This window comes from Theropithecus gelada, chromosome 14 (assembly GCF_003255815.1).
Source record: "Theropithecus gelada isolate Dixy chromosome 14, Tgel_1.0, whole genome shotgun sequence".
Classification (NCBI taxonomy): domain Eukaryota; kingdom Metazoa; phylum Chordata; class Mammalia; order Primates; family Cercopithecidae; genus Theropithecus; species Theropithecus gelada.
In genome coordinates this window covers 15,353,358-15,371,205 of record NC_037682.1, presented here as the reverse complement: position 1 = coordinate 15,371,205, position 17,848 = coordinate 15,353,358, and the positions used below count along the sequence as shown (strand labels likewise).

General features: G+C 38.7%; 2 protein-coding genes across 2 annotated transcripts; one reads left to right on the top strand and one right to left on the bottom strand.

Moving 5' to 3' along the window:
• The first annotated feature begins 3,031 nt into the window (after window positions 1-3,031).
• Window positions 3,032-3,967, top strand: LOC112607305 (olfactory receptor 9Q2). The gene has a single exon (XM_025358419.1). It carries the CDS (start codon window positions 3,032-3,034, stop codon window positions 3,965-3,967), a length of 936 nt encoding a protein of 311 aa, XP_025214204.1.
• Window positions 3,968-15,380: 11,413 nt separating this feature from the next.
• Window positions 15,381-16,358, bottom strand: LOC112607367 (olfactory receptor 1S1). Its single transcript, XM_025358489.1, has one exon. The coding sequence runs from the start codon at window positions 16,356-16,358 to the stop codon at window positions 15,381-15,383; it is 978 nt and encodes a 325-aa protein (XP_025214274.1).
• Between the last annotated feature and the right edge of the window lie 1,490 nt (window positions 16,359-17,848).

The following is a 17,848-nucleotide window of genomic DNA, read 5'->3' as shown; positions in this document are numbered from 1 at the left end:
TGGGGGTTTGTTGTACAGATTATTTCATCACCCAGGTATTAAGCCTAATGGGTAATAACCTGTTAGTTGTTTTTCCTGATCCTCTCCCTCCTCCCACCTTCCACCCTCCAATAGGCCCCGGTGTGTGTTGTTCCCCTCTATGTGTTCATGTAGTCTCATCATTTAGCTCCCACTTATAAGTGAGAATATGTGGTATTTGTTTTTCTGTTCCTGTGTTAGTTTGCCAAGGTTTCTTAATTATAGGATTTTGTAGATCCTTTAATATGCTAATATGTAATGTGATTTTCCATGTGAAGAATATAGTATTCAGTGGCCTCCAGATTTATGAGAACAGTGAACATATTTTCCTGGAACGTCTACCTGTGACACCTGGGGAAAGGTAAGGCCTTCAAAGTAGAAGCCTTCCGGTATGGTTCTCAAATCTGCTACATGTTATAATCACCAGGGAATTTACGAAAATTACTGTGTTCGGCTCCTACACTCAGGCATTCTGATTCAATTGTTAAGGGGTATAATCTGGGCCTTAGAAATTGCTTCCTAGGTAATTCTAATGTTCAGTGAAGCTTGAGAACCACTGCCCTGGGGTCCTTTTGCCTAGCGCCATATTCCAGATCAACTGAGCACTGACCTGGTCCAAGTCATTGTTTTGCTGCCAAGAAGCTCCGGAGTCCTTTCTGTATCTAGGTTTTTAAAATTTGTAAGACAGGGAAACATCACATTCACCCTATCTCATGTCTCCTGTGAGGAAGAAAGGCACTGATAGGACTTTGGAGAAATCATACTTTGCAAGAACATGTCTTTATCATTTTACTTTAGTTTATGGCAGGACATACAGAGGGGCAGGCAGGCCTAGAGGTCCCAATCCCAAGACATTGTTGCCACAATTTTTGGAGATTTACTGTATGGAAATCCACTGGTATGCCTGTTTATAATGTAGATACTGCTCCCATGGCAGATGTACTGCATCTGCATCGATCTATGGAGGTGGGGCACTGCTATTCACATTTTAAACAAATTCTTTGGATAAATTCTTATGCGCACTGAAGTTTGAGAACTAGTGCTATGGTGGAGGGGTTGGTTACCCTCAAGAATTTGCTCAGCTTGCCTGGTGGAAGTCTGTTCACAGCCCGCCCACTCTGGCCTCTCCAACATTTTATCTTATGACTCCCCACCTGCACCATTCTCTGCTTCTGCCAAATGGTGAACTTTCGAAGTCATCAATTACAGCATGTTTTGGCAATGGGGAGCAAAAGCGTATGCTTATTAAAGCCTCCTTTGGGGATCAGTTCATAGCTGGCTGGGGTGGCATTGGGTAAAACCCCTGAAAAAACTCCCAACTGAGATACAGGAAACCTTCAAAGAAGTACATTTCTTTTGGCACAAGGCAGGAAGAAGACAAGACTAGGAAACTTGCTGAGGGATGGGACTTTGGAAGTTTGAAATTAAAGAGAAACTTTCAAAGATGTTAATTAGACACCTTGTTAGGAAGTCATATGAAGATAAATCACCTTCCTCTGGAGAATCACCTCAGGAACCAATTAGGGTGTGATGCTGGGACAGCGAATATAAGAAGCACATCAGCAAGGTTTCATGTTAGATTGGAAGCTCAGGGAGAAAGTCTGGTCCCCTAGTCTTGTTATCTCAAAGTAAGTCTAAAAAAAAATCTAAGGAAACACTAGCGTCAGGGATATATTGCTTTGTCAAGGGGTAGAGGAAAGAGAGAGACTCCTAGAAGTGAGAATAAAACACAGAAGTATTGGAAGTGACCCCATCTCATCAGGTTGCTATGATTATGGGGATATCTGCAATTTTGTTTATGGGAAGGGAACAAAGACAAGGTAATTGAAGCCCAGAGAGGAAATATGACTTGCCCAGGGTCTTACATGCAGTGTGGGTAAACTAGAAGCCAGGTGTCCTTTGGATTGGCAGGTGATGGGCAGACAACACACGAAACAAAAGAGGAGGGCATTAGCAAAGTAGAATTCAGATGAGGACAGTTTGTGTCCAGCTCATGACTTTCAGATCTAATTTGTTTTCTTTGTTATTCTCCTTAATGGATCAGCTCAGTATTGGTCTGGCTGCCGGTACATCAGGTATTCAAACACTATGGAAGCCCTCCTTTACAGCCCTGTTCTAGAACTCCACTAAGAACCCCCAAATTTATTAACCTGAATTCCTCCAACAGCACTCAGACAACACCAGACTACAAAAATATTTCTGCTTTCAAATTTGGATGCTGTTTATTTTCAAGCTACTGTTTTTATTAGGGGCTTTGAGAATGACCAAACAAGGTTTATGGAGCTTTGTTAGGTGCCTAAAAAAACTTACGTTTGCTCTTTTGATTTCAAGGTTAACATTTGAGTATGTGTTTATGTACACCCTTAATAAGCCAGTCAACTCTAATTAGGGTAACAGCTGTTTGTTAAACTTTCATGTTGTTAGACTGAGAATAGTAATATTCCTACAAGCAGAGCCCATTGCTGATTGCTAATAGATATTTTTGTTTATATGTTTTTGTTAAGAGAATATAAATTTTCCTTCCTTAAAACATTCATTTAAAATTTTAAAGAGCCGCCTTATATATGTGGAGTGCTTTTAGCTTTCCAATGTGCAATGTGCTTTTGCCTCTGTTTTAACCTATGCATTAACCTTATCTCATAAGCAGGGTGAGCATTATGATCCCCTTTTGGCAGAGGAGGAAATTGAGGTTCAGAGAGGTTAAGTGCCTTGTGTAAGATCAAACAGCTAATTGGGGACAGTTGCAAATACAAGTGCTGACTTGTAAGTCTAGGAACCACTTGCTCTCTGTTCTTTCTACGATAGAAGCATTCATCCCTCTTTATCTTCTGTTACAGTGAGTGAGCTCTCTATCTGTCTGTATCTATCTTTGACTGAAAAGTGTGTTGAAGTTGAGTGCCAACATGTAAGACATTCAATTTAAAGCTTTGTTACTTGAAATCATTTCAACTTCTCTTGAGGTGTCCCCTCCTCTGGCTCTTGTCTTAGCCGTTGCAGGTGAACCACTGGATGGATGGCTGAAAGGAATTACACCGTAGTGACGGAGTTCTTCCTTACTGCATTTACTGAACGTCTCCAGTGGAGGGTTCCTCTCTTCCTCGTATTTTTGAGTTTCTATCTTGCCACTACATTAGGGAACACAGGCATGATCCTTCTGATCCGCGGAGATTGTCGGCTCCACACCCCAATGTACTTCTTCCTCAGCCACCTTTCCTTGGTGGACGTCTGCTACGCGTCCACCATCATCCCTCAGATGCTGGCTGTGCTGTGGGAGAATGGCACAACCGTCTCCCAGGCTCGCTGTGCAGCTCAGTTCTTCCTCTTCACCTTCTTTGCCTCCATCGACTGCTACCTCCTGGCCATCATGGCCTATGACCGCTACGCGGCCGTGTGCCAGCCCCTGCTTTATGTCACCACCATGACTGAGAAGGCCTGCTGGGGTTTAGTCACTGGGGCTTACGTTGCTGGTTTTTTCAGTGCCTTTGTTCGAACGGTCACAGCCTTCACTCTCTCCTTTTGTGGAAACAATGAGATCAACTTCATTTTCTGTGACCTCCTTCCTCTATTAAAACTCTCCTGTGGGGACAGCTACACTCAGGAAGTGGTGATTATTGTGTTTGCTGTTTTTGTCATGCCTGTCTGTATCTTGGTGATCTTGGTGTCCTACCTGTTTATCATCATGGCCATCCTGCAGATCCGCTCTGCTGGAGGCCGGGCCAAGACCTTCTCCACCTGCGCCTCTCACCTCACTGCCGTGGCTCTTTTCTTTGGCACCCTCATCTTCATGTACCTGCGAGACAACACAGGCCAGTCCTCTGAGGGAGACCGAGTGGTGTCTGTGCTCTACACCGTGGTGACCCCAATGCTGAATCCCCTTATCTATAGCCTGAGAAACAAGGAGGTAAAAGAGGCCGTTAGGAAAGCCCTGAGAAAATCAAAGGCTTCTTGAAGACCCTAAATGGACCCCTGTGAAATATATCATTCTTTAGTTTCCCCATCTTTTCTGTCTTTTCTCAATAGCACCTTCTGGAGAGGTTTCCCAGGTAACCCTATGCAAAATCGCACCTGAACTCCCCATCTCCACTTTCTGATTTATTATTCTGTGTATTCACCATCTGACATATTAGATGTTTTATGTGTTTGACATTTTCTAGTGCTCACAACTAGAAAGTAAGCAACATGAGAGCAATTTTTTTTAAAAAATCTGAGCTTCATTTCTGTATGTCCAGTTCCTAGTATAGCACCTAGCACGTGAAAGGCACTCAATAAATATTTGAACCTCAGGTTCCAGTGTCTGCTTTTAAGTTGTAACTTCTTCAGTCATCAGTTTTCTCATCTGTCAAGTAGATTTATCTACCTTATAGGACTGTGGTTTTGAGGATCTAATGTATAAATGGACAAGGATTGCCTCTGTCTTATTCGCTAGTATCTGCAGAACGCAGTGCATTGCCTGACACAATAAATACTTGATGAGTGAAGCAAGAATATTTGGAAAATTATAAAGCAGTCTACAAATACAACTACTGTTTTGATCTGAAGGGATTTTCCAAATTTCGTCATTTATCCATTTATTCTTTCTTTTTTTTGTTGTCTTCTTGTTTCTGTGATTTTTTGAATAACAATAAGGAAAACTGTAATAATAATAATAATAATAATAACAAGTTACACTTATTAGGCATTATTATCTTCCAGGACTTAACAATAAGCTTGCTATAGGAATTATTTGATTTAATTTACGGGACATCCCTATGAGGTAGGTTCTATTATTATCTCTGCTTTTTAGGTAAGTGAGGCACTTGAGGCTTAGAGATATTGAGTAATAGTGTCAAGGTCGGCAAGCAAGTAGTTGGGTGAGGCTTCTACCCAGCTAGGCCTGAGCTCCTATCTGACATGCACACTGTTGCTAGCTGTAATCTATTGCCTACTCTATATAATCCCTCAACCAGAATTTATTGTTATTGCAGTTTTCTTTTTCCTTTCATCTGGTGAAGAAAAGGTAAAAGTCCAATCTGTTGGTGTAGATGGCAGTCAACAACATTCATTTTATAGCCCCTATGTGCTAGTATTGTATAATGTGACTTTGTGTATATGTGTGTGTGTGTATAGTTGTGCATGATAAAGTGAAGTGTGTAGATTAAACAGCAACTTCTGAATTTAAGCAATGTTCATTTTAAGGAGATATAATAAATATTTTATAAAGGAGTTGGCTGGGCATATTTAGGAAAAGGTATAGGGGAACAATTAGCACCTATGGCCAAGAGGTTTGGGATCACATATCCGCTCTTGTAGTAATAATTTACAAACTGCAGATTGGGGTGAAGGAATACCACAGAATGCCTCTTAAGGATCATTTTCCAAATATTAACTGTCACGCAAATATTTTCGGCGCACATCAACATCTGTGGTGGGTGTTAAACATATCTTTGTTGTGGAAAGAACTCAGAACTTGGCACCAAAGTATCCAGTCTGCCACTTCTTAGCAGTGTGGCTTCAGATTAATTAGTGCCGTTCAGCCTGCTTCTCCTCTGTGAAATAATACTTACTGAGCACTTACTCTGGAACATGATTTACATGTATCTCATTTATTCTCACAATAACTTGGTATATTTGGATAATTGGAGGGCATTCGGTAATGTTATAAACATTATTTAGTGTTATTAATTACTGTTATTAATTCATGTTATTATGGTGCTTGTCCAGGCTCCACAGCCTAGTGAGTAGTGATGGGCAGAGGGACCCATAGCTGATCTCTGGGCCTCTTTATTGCAGAACTGTCTGGAACAGTCTCTCCTGGGCCCAGATTAGCTTTAAACCTGGACATTTCCAGGAGTCGAGTTCTCAAATAATTTTTTAACTTAATTCTTAAGCTAGTGCACACTTACCATATCCTAGGTACAATGCTAAAAGCTTTACATTAATCCTTTATTTTAGCTCTCCTAACAATGTTAATGAAAAGTAATTTTTATTGACCCCATTTAGCAAAAGAAAAAGGAAAATCTAAGACTCAGAGACATTATGTGACTTGACTAGATGTAGCAAGAAAGTGGCACATGAGGGAGGTTCTATTTTCAGGTCTCTGACTCCAAAGTACATACTCTTATCTCATAACTACCCTTCTGCACTCTTTCTTCTCCTTCTCCCAGGCCCTAGTTCCTGGTTATAGTTTGCTTCAGAGGTTTTCTGGGTTTCAGTTGCATTCTTGATCTCCATGTTTGGTAGTTGTGGGCTGAGATGGGTGAGTTTGATGGACTCACATTATTATGAAGTTCATGGAACACATTTTAGCCCCCTTGTAGGCCAATGAGGAGACTCTGGGGGAATCTATAACTCCCTCAGAAAGAGCAGGTGGGCTCAGGTAAAGTATTGCCTTCAAAGCCCTTCCAGAATATCTCTTGGCTCAGAGTGCTTCAATAAATAGCTAATCGGCTTAGTGCCTAGAAGCAGGCACTAACCTTCCCTTCAGGTCTTCTTTTTCAGTCTTAAGTGATTACCTAAGGAATTCAATATTCCTTTCCAAACACGGATTATTGTTATTTATTACTATTTAGTAGCATTTAAAAATATGGAATTGTATATATAGACATATGTGTATATTTACTTTGTTATTTTTGTTATGTCTATCATTATTATCAAAATACATCAATCAAAAGATGTATCTGAAATCCCTTCTAATTTACTAAAACTTTAAAATATAGTTTTATTGAGATTTGACATGCAATAAACCATATATATTTAAAGTGTGCAATCTGATAAGTTTTGACATGTATACACTCATGAAACCATCACCACAATCAAGATAATGAACATGTACATCACTTCCCAAGTTTCCTTATACCTACTACACTTCCTCCCATGTGCCCCTTCCCATCATTCCCCATCTACACTATCAGGCCACTACTGGTCTGCTTTTTGTCCTTTACATTAGTTTGAATTTTATATAAATTTTATGTCAATGGACTCATATCTGACTTCTTCTACTTAGCATAATTATTTTGAGAAACATTAACATTGTTGTGTATATAAATAATCCATTCCACATTATTGCTGAGCATTATTACATTGTATACCATGTTCGTTTATTCATTCATCTATTTATGGGGATTTTAATTGTTTCCACTTTTTGGCTATTATAAGCAAACCTGCTGTGAATATTCATGAACAACCTTTATATGGATATATACTTTCAGTTTTTTAGGTAAATACCTAAAGGTGAAGTGGTTGGATTACATAGTAGGTATATGTTTAATTTCTTAGGAAACAGCCAAACTGTTCTCAAAGTGGTTGTATCACTAAACATTCCCACCAACAGTGATAACAGTGCATGAGAGTTCCAGTTCTTCCAAATCCTCACCAAAACTTAGCATGGTCAGTCTTTTTAATTTTTGTAACTTGTGGCAAGAACAGATAACATGAGATTTACCCTCTTAACAAATTTTGAGTTTAGTATGGTGTTGTTAACCATAAGTATGATGTTCTACAGCAAATCTCCAGAATTTATTCATCTTGCATAACTGGAACTTTATACCTACTGAACTACAATTCCTTACTCTTCCTGTCCCCAAGCACCTGGCAACCACCATTCTATTTTTGCTTTTATGAGTTTGACTATTTTAGATACCTTAAAGTGAAATCATGTAGTATTTGTCTTTCTGTGACTGGCTTTATTTCACTTAGCATAATGTTTTCAAGGTTCATCTATGTAGTTGCATATGGTAAGATTTCCTTCTTTTTAAAAGATGAGTAATATTCTAATATATATAGTCATCCCTTGGTCTCCATGGGGGATTGTTTCCAGGACCTTCCACAAATACCCAAATCTGCAGATGCTCAAGTCCCTGATCTAAAATGATGTAATATTTGCATATAAACTTATGCACATCTTCTTGTATACTTTAAATGATCTCTAGATTACTTATAATCCCTAATACAATGTAAATGCTATTCATAAGTGCTATTTACATGGTTGTTATACTGTATTGTTTTAAAAATAACGACAAGGAAAAAGTCTATACACATTCAGTACAGACACAATTGTTTTTCAACCATTTTGATCCAAGGTTGGTTGAATCCACGACTGTGGAACCCACAGAGGCAGAGGACCAACTGTACCACATTTTCTTTATCTCTTCATATGCCAGTGGACATTTAGGTTATTTCCACATCTCAGCTACTATGAATAATGCTTCAATGATCATGAGAGTACACACACACACACACACACACACACACATTGCACACATATTGATATCTTGGTTTCAGTTCTTCTGGATAAATACTCAGAAGTATTGGATATTTATTGCTGGGTCATATGATAATTCTATCTTCAGTTTTTTGAGAAAACTTCATACTGTTTCCCATAGAAGCTGCATTATCTTACATTTCCCACAACAGTGTACAAGGGTTCCAATTACTCCATGTCCTCACAAACATTTCTTTTCTTAAAAAAAAAAAAAAACATCCTAACAGGTGTGAGATGATATCTCATTGTGGTTTGATTTGCATTCCCCTGTTGATGAATGATGTTAAGCATCTTTTCGTATACCTGTTGACCAGTTGTATATCATTTTGGAAAAATACCTATTCAGATCTTTTGCCCATTAAAATTTTTTAGTTTAAAAAGATTTATTGAATACAGATTGTGTATATATATATATACACATATATATGGTGTATAATTTGATGACTTGATATATGTACTGTAATAATCATTACATTGTGTAATCATTATCAGAAACAAATTAATCAATGCACCCATCACCACCCATGCTGCATATTAAATCTCCAGAACTTGTTCATTTTATAACTGAAAATTTGTTCCCTTTGATCAATATATTATTTTCCTCCACCTCCAGCCACTGGAAACCATTGTTCTCTGCTTCTGTGAGTTGGACTTTTTTAGATTCCACATATAATTGATATCATACAGTATTTGCCTTTCTGGGTCTGGATTATTTCACTTAGCATAATGTCCTCCAGGTTCATCCGTGTTGTCACAGATGCTGGTATCTTCTGTTCTTTTTTATAGCTATTAATAAATAATACTCCACTGTATATGTATACCACATTTCCTTTATCCATTCATCCATCTATAGACACAAGTTTTTACTCTATCTTAGCCACAGTGACTAATGCTGCAATTAACATGAAAGTGCCGATAGATCTTTGAGATACTGATTTCATTTTCTTTGGATAAAAACCCAGAAATGGAGTTGCTGGATTGTATACCAATTTACATTCCCAGTAACAATGAACAAGTGTTTATTTTTTTCTTCCACACCCTCTCCAACACTTATCTTTTGACTTTTTGAGAATAGCCATCCTAACATATGTGAGGTGATATTTCATTGTGGTTTTGATTTGCATTTTTCTGATGAAGAGTGATGATGAACATCTTTTCATATACCTGTTGTCCATTTTTACATCTTCTTTGGACAAATGTCTGTTTAGATCTTTTGCCCATCTTCTAATTCAATTACTTTTTTTTCTATTGAGTTGTACAAGTTAGTTGTATATTTTAGATAGTAATCCCTTATCAGATATATGATTTGCAAATATCTTCTCCTATTCCATAGGTTGTCATTTTACTCTGTTGACTGTTTCCTTTGAAGAGAAGCAGCTTTTAAATATTTGATGTAGTCCAACTTGTTTAGTTTTGCATTTGGTGTCATAGCTAAGAAAGTGTTGCCAAGACCAAAATCATGAACATTTTTCTCTGCATTTTCTCCTAAGAGTTTGATAGTTTCAGGATTTACATTTATGTAAGTTTTTAATTCATGTTGGATTAATTTTTGTGTATACTGTGTGATTAGCATCCAACTTCATTCTTTTGCATGTGGAAATCTGGTTTTCTCAATAACATTTGTTGAAGGGACTATAATTTCTCCACTGTGTATTCTTGGTGCCCTTGTCAAATATTGGTTGATCATATTTGGGTTTATTTCTGGTTTCTCTATCCAGTCTCATTTGTTTATATGTCTGTCTTTATGCTAGTATATTTGTATCTTGCAACCTCACTAAACTCACTTATTAGTTTCAGTAGCTTCTTTTGTTTATTCATTTTGATTTTCTACATACACAATTGTGTTGTCTACGAATAAAAGCAGTTTTATCTCCTTCTTTCTAATTTGAGTAGTTTTATTTCTTTTTCTTGCCTTATTGCACTGGCTAGAATTTCCAATACACTGTTAAATGGAAATGAGGAGAACTTAAATTTCTGTCCCATTGTTTATATTAGGGAATAATCTCATTTTCCCACTATTCCTTATGTGGATTTTTCACAGATGATCTTTATCGCATAAGGGAGTTCCCTTTGATTCCTGTTTTTTCTTTTCATAGTATTTTTCTTTTTAAAATCAGGAATGGACTTAGGATTTTCTGTGTCTACTGAGCTGATAATGTAGTTTTGTTTTTGTTTATTAATGTGATGGATAGCATTTTTTGATTTTTGAATGTTAAACTATTCTTGTAATTTGGGGATAAACTACACTTGGTTACAGTATATTATTCTTTTTATTATCACAGTAAGTAGAAGATGTTCTTGATCATTCTAGGGTGGTTAAAAGTGTCACAGATGGTATTACCTAAAACTGTATGCCAATTTTAAAAGAGGTTTGTAGTTCTGAGTCATTTACAATCCTCTGTTAAAAGGAGAATATATATAGAGGGACATATGCAAGTGGAAGGAAGACAGAGGCAAAGAAGAAATTTGAAATTTTTTCATCTTCTGAAAAATCTGTTCTGAGGGAGGTAGTTTCATTTTGATTTCAATGCTGAGGATTCAGGACTGCTTGAGAGATAGCTAGGGATGATAGCTGTCTGAGTTGAAGAGAGCAGATCAGAAAGTATGATTTCAGGAGTCATGGTTTGGGTCCTGTGGTATTTGAAATAGTTGTTCCTTTTTTCCTGGACAAATTTTCACATTCTTCCTTTGTCTTCCTGACTACTAGTTTATTCTGTTTCTTAAATATTAGAGTTTACCAGGGCTTTGTCATTGACCTTGCTCTCTCTCTCTTAGTTACTCCTTAGGTAATTTCACCAAGCCCTATGACTTTAAATACTTATTTTATTTACATAAAATAAAATTCTTTACTATGGCCTATAAGACTCAGCCTGGATGGGTTTCTAATTACCTCCATGACTGTATGTGCTTCCACCCTCCCTACTCACTCTGCCCTAGCCATGGAGAATGCTGTCCATGGAGAATGCCAAACCTGTTGCCACATAAGGATTTTAAACCTGCTCTTCCCTTGTATTGGAATGTGTCCCCAGATCTCATGGTTCACTCTCTTATTCTATTCAGTTCTCTGCTCAAATATCTAAGAAAGTCCTTCCCCAAGGTCTAAACTTCCTTTGCTATCATAAGCCACTCTCTGTTTCATTGTCTCCATACCTGCTTTACCTCCCATTGAATTCTTCTTACCACCTCATATTATATCAATGGTGTCTTTATTTATATGTTCATTGTCTGTCTTATGCACTATGAAGTAAGAGCCAAGGAAGAACAGCATTGCTTCATTTCATTTTGACTCCCAATAGGTACTAAAAAAATTCTAGTGATCAGTAAGTAAATATTTGCTGATCCTTTATAGATGACGTTTTATAAGTTATTACTAGCCAATGTGTAGATTTTTTTTGTGTGTGTTTCTAGGCTGTCCTCTTGCATTTGTGTTAGCTACAGTGAGATGACATGGGTTTCTGTTGATTTACTCACAAAATCACAAATTGGCTTTTCTCAGGTACAGTTAACACAAAAGAACAAGAATAGTGTAAAATTCAGTTGGCTGTACTTTGCCCAAAAGATTTATGTTTTCTTAATCTGATGACATTAATTATTGACCAAACATTGTCTTCACTTATCAAGTCTTAAAAATCATGTAAAATCATTTTTAAGTTAATTTTTCTTTTTAGGTCAAGAGTGCACTGAGGTCATACACTGTGAATTATTCATTCTTTTAGTCCCAGATTCAGAGCCTGAAAAACAGAAAGTTCTCAATAAATGTTTCTTGAAAATGGCAAATTGGAGAATGATTCAGGGAAATAAAAGTATCTAGGTACAGATTTACGCATTTCCTCTGCAAAGACTTGTCCGGATTTTTATAAAAGTTTGTGACTTTCTATTTTCCTACTCAATTCTGTTCTGTGTCCCAAATCTAATCCTAATTCATTTTCTCAGGCGGACTCTCAATGTACATGCAAGTCTAAATCTGGCCAAATTAACGTTTCTGTTACTCACTGCAGATGAAGTTCTACTTTCCAGCCTCCTGTGGGACCTACACATCAGAGATAAGAGGTTCAGCACAGGCCAACAGGGATGGGACCAGTTTAGACCCAATCACCTGCGTTTAACCCTAGTGGTCCTTATTCTATCAAATATGGACTAGATCTAACCAGAATAAAGGTTGGGGGGTGGGGAATCCCAAGTTCACCCAACTAATATTTATATAACTCAGAAAATTCTGGTACCATGTTAAGCCGGGTGGTTGGATAGGAAAGATAGTTCATATTCATTAAAATTTAAAAAAGCTTTTCCCTCTTCCTATAATGGCAGTCATTGTAAAATGTTAAAGCAATACAGAATGTAATATGAATCATTTTATCCCATGACCCAAGCAAAACTGCTGTTATGGTTATATATTACTGTGTACAAACCACTCCAAATGGTAGAAACTTAAAACAATAACAATCATTTTATGGTTGTCTTTTGGGTTCTAGGGGTTGACTGGGCTTGGCTAGGTAGTTTTCACTTGGGCTCTCATGTGCCTTGTGGTTGGGGCTGAGGCTGGAATCACCTGAAAACTCACTCACTCACATGTTGGTGACTAGGTGGGGAGACTGAAATGCTGTTGGACCAGTGCAGCTGGGACTCCTTGGACAACTGTCTTGAATTCTGTGTAGTCTTTCTATATGGTCTCTCCAGCATGGTGGCTTCAGGGTAGTGGGACTTCTTCCAGAGCAACTCAGAGCCCCAGAGGTCCATGTCCCAAGACAGTGAGCCAGGTGGAAGTGTGTCTTAGTCTGTCTGGGATGCAATGATAAATTACCATGAACTTGGTGGCTTAAAAAACATTTCTTTTTCATAGTTCTGGAGGATGAAAGTCTGAAATGAGTGTGCTAGCTGAGATGGTCAGGTTCTGATGAGGCCTCTCTTTTGGTTTCAGACTGCTGATTTCTTGTTGTATTTTCCATGTGGCAGAAATAGAGTTCTCTGGGATCCCCTATATAAAGGCACTAATAATGTATGAGGACTTCATCCTCATGATGTACTCAGCTTTCAAAGGCTCCACCTCCTACTACCATCACTTTGGGGGTTATAATTTTAACATATGAATTTTGGGGGGATACAAACATTTAGTCCATAACAAAGCTGAATTGGCTCTTCTAAGACAGCCTCAGAAATCATGCAACAGTACTAATGGGGTGCTCTATTGGTCAAAAAAGTATTCAAAGCCAAGCTCAGTGGTGAAGGTCATGGGCTCCACCTCTTGATGGAGAAGTGGTAGAGTACTTCAAGAGCACATGGGATGGAAATATTGTGGCCATTTTTGGGAAATGGAATCTGCCATGACCACTTATATTTTGTTGGCTCTCCTCTGAGGCATCTCTTTATACAAATTCTGTTTGACAAAAAATTGATTTTTATGATACATGCTGTTATAAAACTTTCTTTTTTCATATTAGACCAATTGCAAGATCACAGAAAAAAGAAACTGAGATTAGTAACATGCAGTGAATTAGCTGTGGAGTTGGTCCAGATTCCATGTCTCTTGATTACAAATCTAGGACCCTTTCTACTTCTCCACATGGAATAATGAAGGCAGAGTTCTGTGATGTTCCATGTTGGAACTATGGATGAAACAGGATGGATACTGAGGTACTTGAGGAAGGCTAGAACTGTTGAGAAGCTTATTTGGTAGGCCATACAAAAGCAGGTGGGTTTTACATTTATAATGAAAACTAAAAGGAAGCATCAAGCATGGAGATAGCATGGAGAAAGGCAGGTGGCTGATTATACGTTTCCTCTTAAATAGGTTGGATGATTCCAAGTTTAGAGGAGAATGGAAGTCAGCTTCAGCTGGGAAAAAATAAACTTAATTTGGCAGGGCAGGTAGGTTGGAGTTGGAAGCCAGGAGGCTGGGCGGTTAAAAAAAAGTATCACATTGTTTTAAGTGTCTACTATATACTACATAGCTGTTGGGGACAGAGTCAGAACTATAACTGATACCTTTATACATAAACTCGGTGGTTTTCCATTGAAATAATTGAAGTCATCTGGAGTCATGTTTCCTAAAACATATTTGTACAATGCTAGTTCCATGAACAACTCTGTGATGAATCAGGTTCTGTATGATGGAAAAAATTGAATTTCAATTATCTCAAGTTTAGTCTTGAGAAATGCTGTGTACCATCTTACCCTCTTGGAGATTTACATGACACTAAAGGTTCTGGGAAGTTGTCCAGTTAATACATTTTGCTTCATATAACTCAGAGTTGCCAAAAATTATTTGACCATGGGAATCTTTGTTGTTGCAACCATTAAACATCTCACTGAATAGTACCTTAACAAAGCAAAGGTCAAAGTTTTAGGTCAGCTCTGAGAAAAGCTGACCTGAAGAAATGTAGATTAAAGAAAGAAGTAGTAATTGTCTTCAAAGCTAAAAAAGCTAGACTGTAGGCACTATATGCACCTGTGATATAATATAGGTTTTAAATAATTTGTATCAAAGTTTGTATTAATATAGATTGTAATTAAGGTGTGTGTTTTAAAATTAATCTCTATTTTTTATACGTAAATTTTTTATTTATTCATACAAGTATTTTTATTGATAAATTGTCCCCCATATTTTGGGGGAACATTTGATAGTTTGATATATTCATATAATATATAATAATCAAATTAGGGGATTAGGATATCCATCACCTGAAACATTTATCTTTTCTTTATGCTGGGAACATTGGAATTATTCTCTTTTAGCTATTTTGAAATATACAACAAATTGTTGTTTACCATAGTCCCCCATAATGATTTATCAAACATTAGGTCCTATTTAGTCTATCTAACTGCATTGTTGTACCCATTAATCAACCTCTATTCAACTCCACTCCACTTCTCTTCTCCTGTGCCCTGGTTACCACCAATCTACTCTCTAAGGATGCATGTCGTTCTTGTGACTTACCATGGTGGTTACCGGTTTTGTTTCCAAGACAAGAGCTAAGTGGAAAAGCTCCAACTCCCTCAGCAGTTGGAATAGGAGACAGATATCTGCAAGTTCATCAAAAGTTGAACCATCATAACTGTGCCATACACTCTGGGTTGAATCATTTATCTGATTGTGTGGACTAAAAGAATGTAGATGTCCAGGGCATCAAAGGGAAGAAAGTTTTCTATTGATGAGCTTTCTCAGGGCACCTTTCATATCCTTATTCCTCAAGCTGTAGATGAAGGGGTTCATCATGGGTGTCACCACAGTGAATAGGACAGCACCAATCTTATCAGTGTCCTCAGGGTGAGTGGAGGAGGGGAAAAAGTACACACCTACAATGGTTCCGTAGAACAGTAATACAACTGTCAGGTGAGAGCCACAAGTGGAGAAGGCTTTCCACTTTCCCTGTGTGGATGATATTCTCAGGACAGCTCTGATGATGCAGACATAGGAGAAGAAGATGAGTGCAAAGGGGAAGATGATAACTGATAAACCCACAATAAACAACACAAGCTCATTGATCATTGTGCCTGAACAGGACAGTTTGAGAAGAGGGGCCAAGTCACAGAAGAAGTGTGGGAGGGTGTTGTGGTCACAGAAGAGCAATTGAATGAGCAGAAGGGTGTGCGTCAGAGCTATAATATTACTGAGGAGCCACGAGATGACAGTGAGCAAAATGCAGAACCTGGGTCGCATGAGAGTTATGTAATTCAGAGGGTGGCAGATCGCCACAAAGCGGTCGTAGGCCATGGTCCCCAAGAGCAAATTGTCAGTGACGACAAGCACAATAGAAAAGTACATCTGTGCGATGCAGCTCTCATAAGAGATGGATTGGCTGTTGGTGTGAATATTCACCAGCATTTTGGGGACTGAGTTGGAAATGGAGGAAATATCAGCAAAGGATAGATTGGCAAGGAAGAGATACATGGGGGTGTGAAGGTACGTATCCAAGCTGATGGCCAGAATGATGAGCCCATTCCCAACCACAGTGACCAGGTACATACCCAGGAAAAGCACAAAGAGGAGGTTTTGATGTTCAGCCTGGTTGGAGAGTCCTAGGAGAATGAATTCAGTGATGGTAGTTTGGTTTCCTTGATGCATGTTTCTGCTGATCTGAAGAAAGGAATACAAAGTCTTCATACTTCTACAAGAAAACTTAGCATGGTGTCATTTGACTGCAGTCATTGCAGTGAAGCACTTCCTTTTGGCTGATGGGCAATAAAGTTTCTTCTGCTTAGTAAGTGGAAGTGCTACTTAATAAGGAAGTATTTCAGCAGTGTAGAGATTTGGAAAATGTCATGGAAAAAGACAGGACATGGCAGATACTTCTCAATGAACATGTTTTAAACTCTAACAGGATTCTGAATGTGACTTTTCCAGTTGGTTTTAAATGTAGTTTCAATCTCCCAAATGAGGATCGTAGGTGAGGCATACCCTATATTCTAAAGATGTTATATACACGTGCAGCAATTACTTAAAAGTGACCAAACTGTTCCCCCTGTTCAACTTTATCCTTTAAATCTAAGAGAAAAACAATTTCAAGTCTTGTGGAAGTGAAGAGACTGGGAAAGTAAACACAACTGAGGGTTAGGAATGGCTATGGGAGTGTACACCATTGTGTGGGTGCCTCATCCCACTAATCCAGAACAAGTGCTTTTGAGGAATGAGTACAAGAAGGAGCAACGAGGGTTTTACTTCATCTGTGGCTACATATTAGCTTCAAGAAAATTTAGGGGGCACACATACACTTAAAGATTTCTGTTTGCCTCTCACTTCTAAAGGTGAGGGGTCACTGGATCAGGTCATGATGGCAGGGGTAGAGGGAAAGATGGTGGTTAGTACGGCAATACTGCATTTTCACCCATGGCATGGCAAAAATATGTGAATTTCCCATAGGACACGTGATGCTATAGGAGGTCATTGCAGTCAAGTCACCTTGTTGAGATTCCAATCCAGAAACAGCCTATCGGGGCAGAGGAGGCTGTAGCAATAAGAAACCATGAGGTGGCTCTCTTAAGAAACAGAGATCTTAAAGAGATCAGGGACATAATTCATTGTCCTTGTCAGGGGACCGCATAATAGGGCAGTCTCCAAAAGGGAGCCTCTGACGAACCTCAAAATGATCTCAAGAAACACCAGGCCTGCCACATATAAGGCACCAGCTGCTAGTATCTATGGCAACAGAGCAAGGAAAGAACATACGCTCCCACCTTTCCGCTGTACAACCCAAGCTACACATCAGATCTGAGGTCAAAAGGGAGGACCCATGCTTTGAATTGATAGTGAAGCTGAAGTTTAAAATTGGGCAGGACTTGGTTTTTTAATACCTGGAAATGGATCTTCAGTATCAAATTTAAACTTTTTTTTTTTTTGAGCCTGAGTCTCGCTCTGTTGCCCAGGCTGGAGTGCAGTGGCGCGATCTCCACTGACTGCAAGCTCCGCCTCCCGGGTTCACGCCATTCTCCTGCCTCAGCCTCCCGAGTAGCTGGGACTACAGGCGCCGGCCACCACGCCCAGCTAATTTTTGTATTTTTAGTAGAGACGGGGTTTCACCGTGTTAGCCAGGCTGGTCTCGATCTCCTGACCTCGTGAGGCTGGTTTCGATCTCCTGACCTCGTGATCCGCCCCTC

Bases quoted from the DNA above. Each gene is read 5' to 3' on its own strand.
- LOC112607305 (XM_025358419.1), top strand. From the start codon at position 3,032: ATGGCTGAAAGGAATTACACCGTAGTGACGGAGTTCTTCCTTACTGCA.
- LOC112607367 (XM_025358489.1), bottom strand. From the start codon at position 16,358: ATGAAGACTTTGTATTCCTTTCTTCAGATCAGCAGAAACATGCATCAA.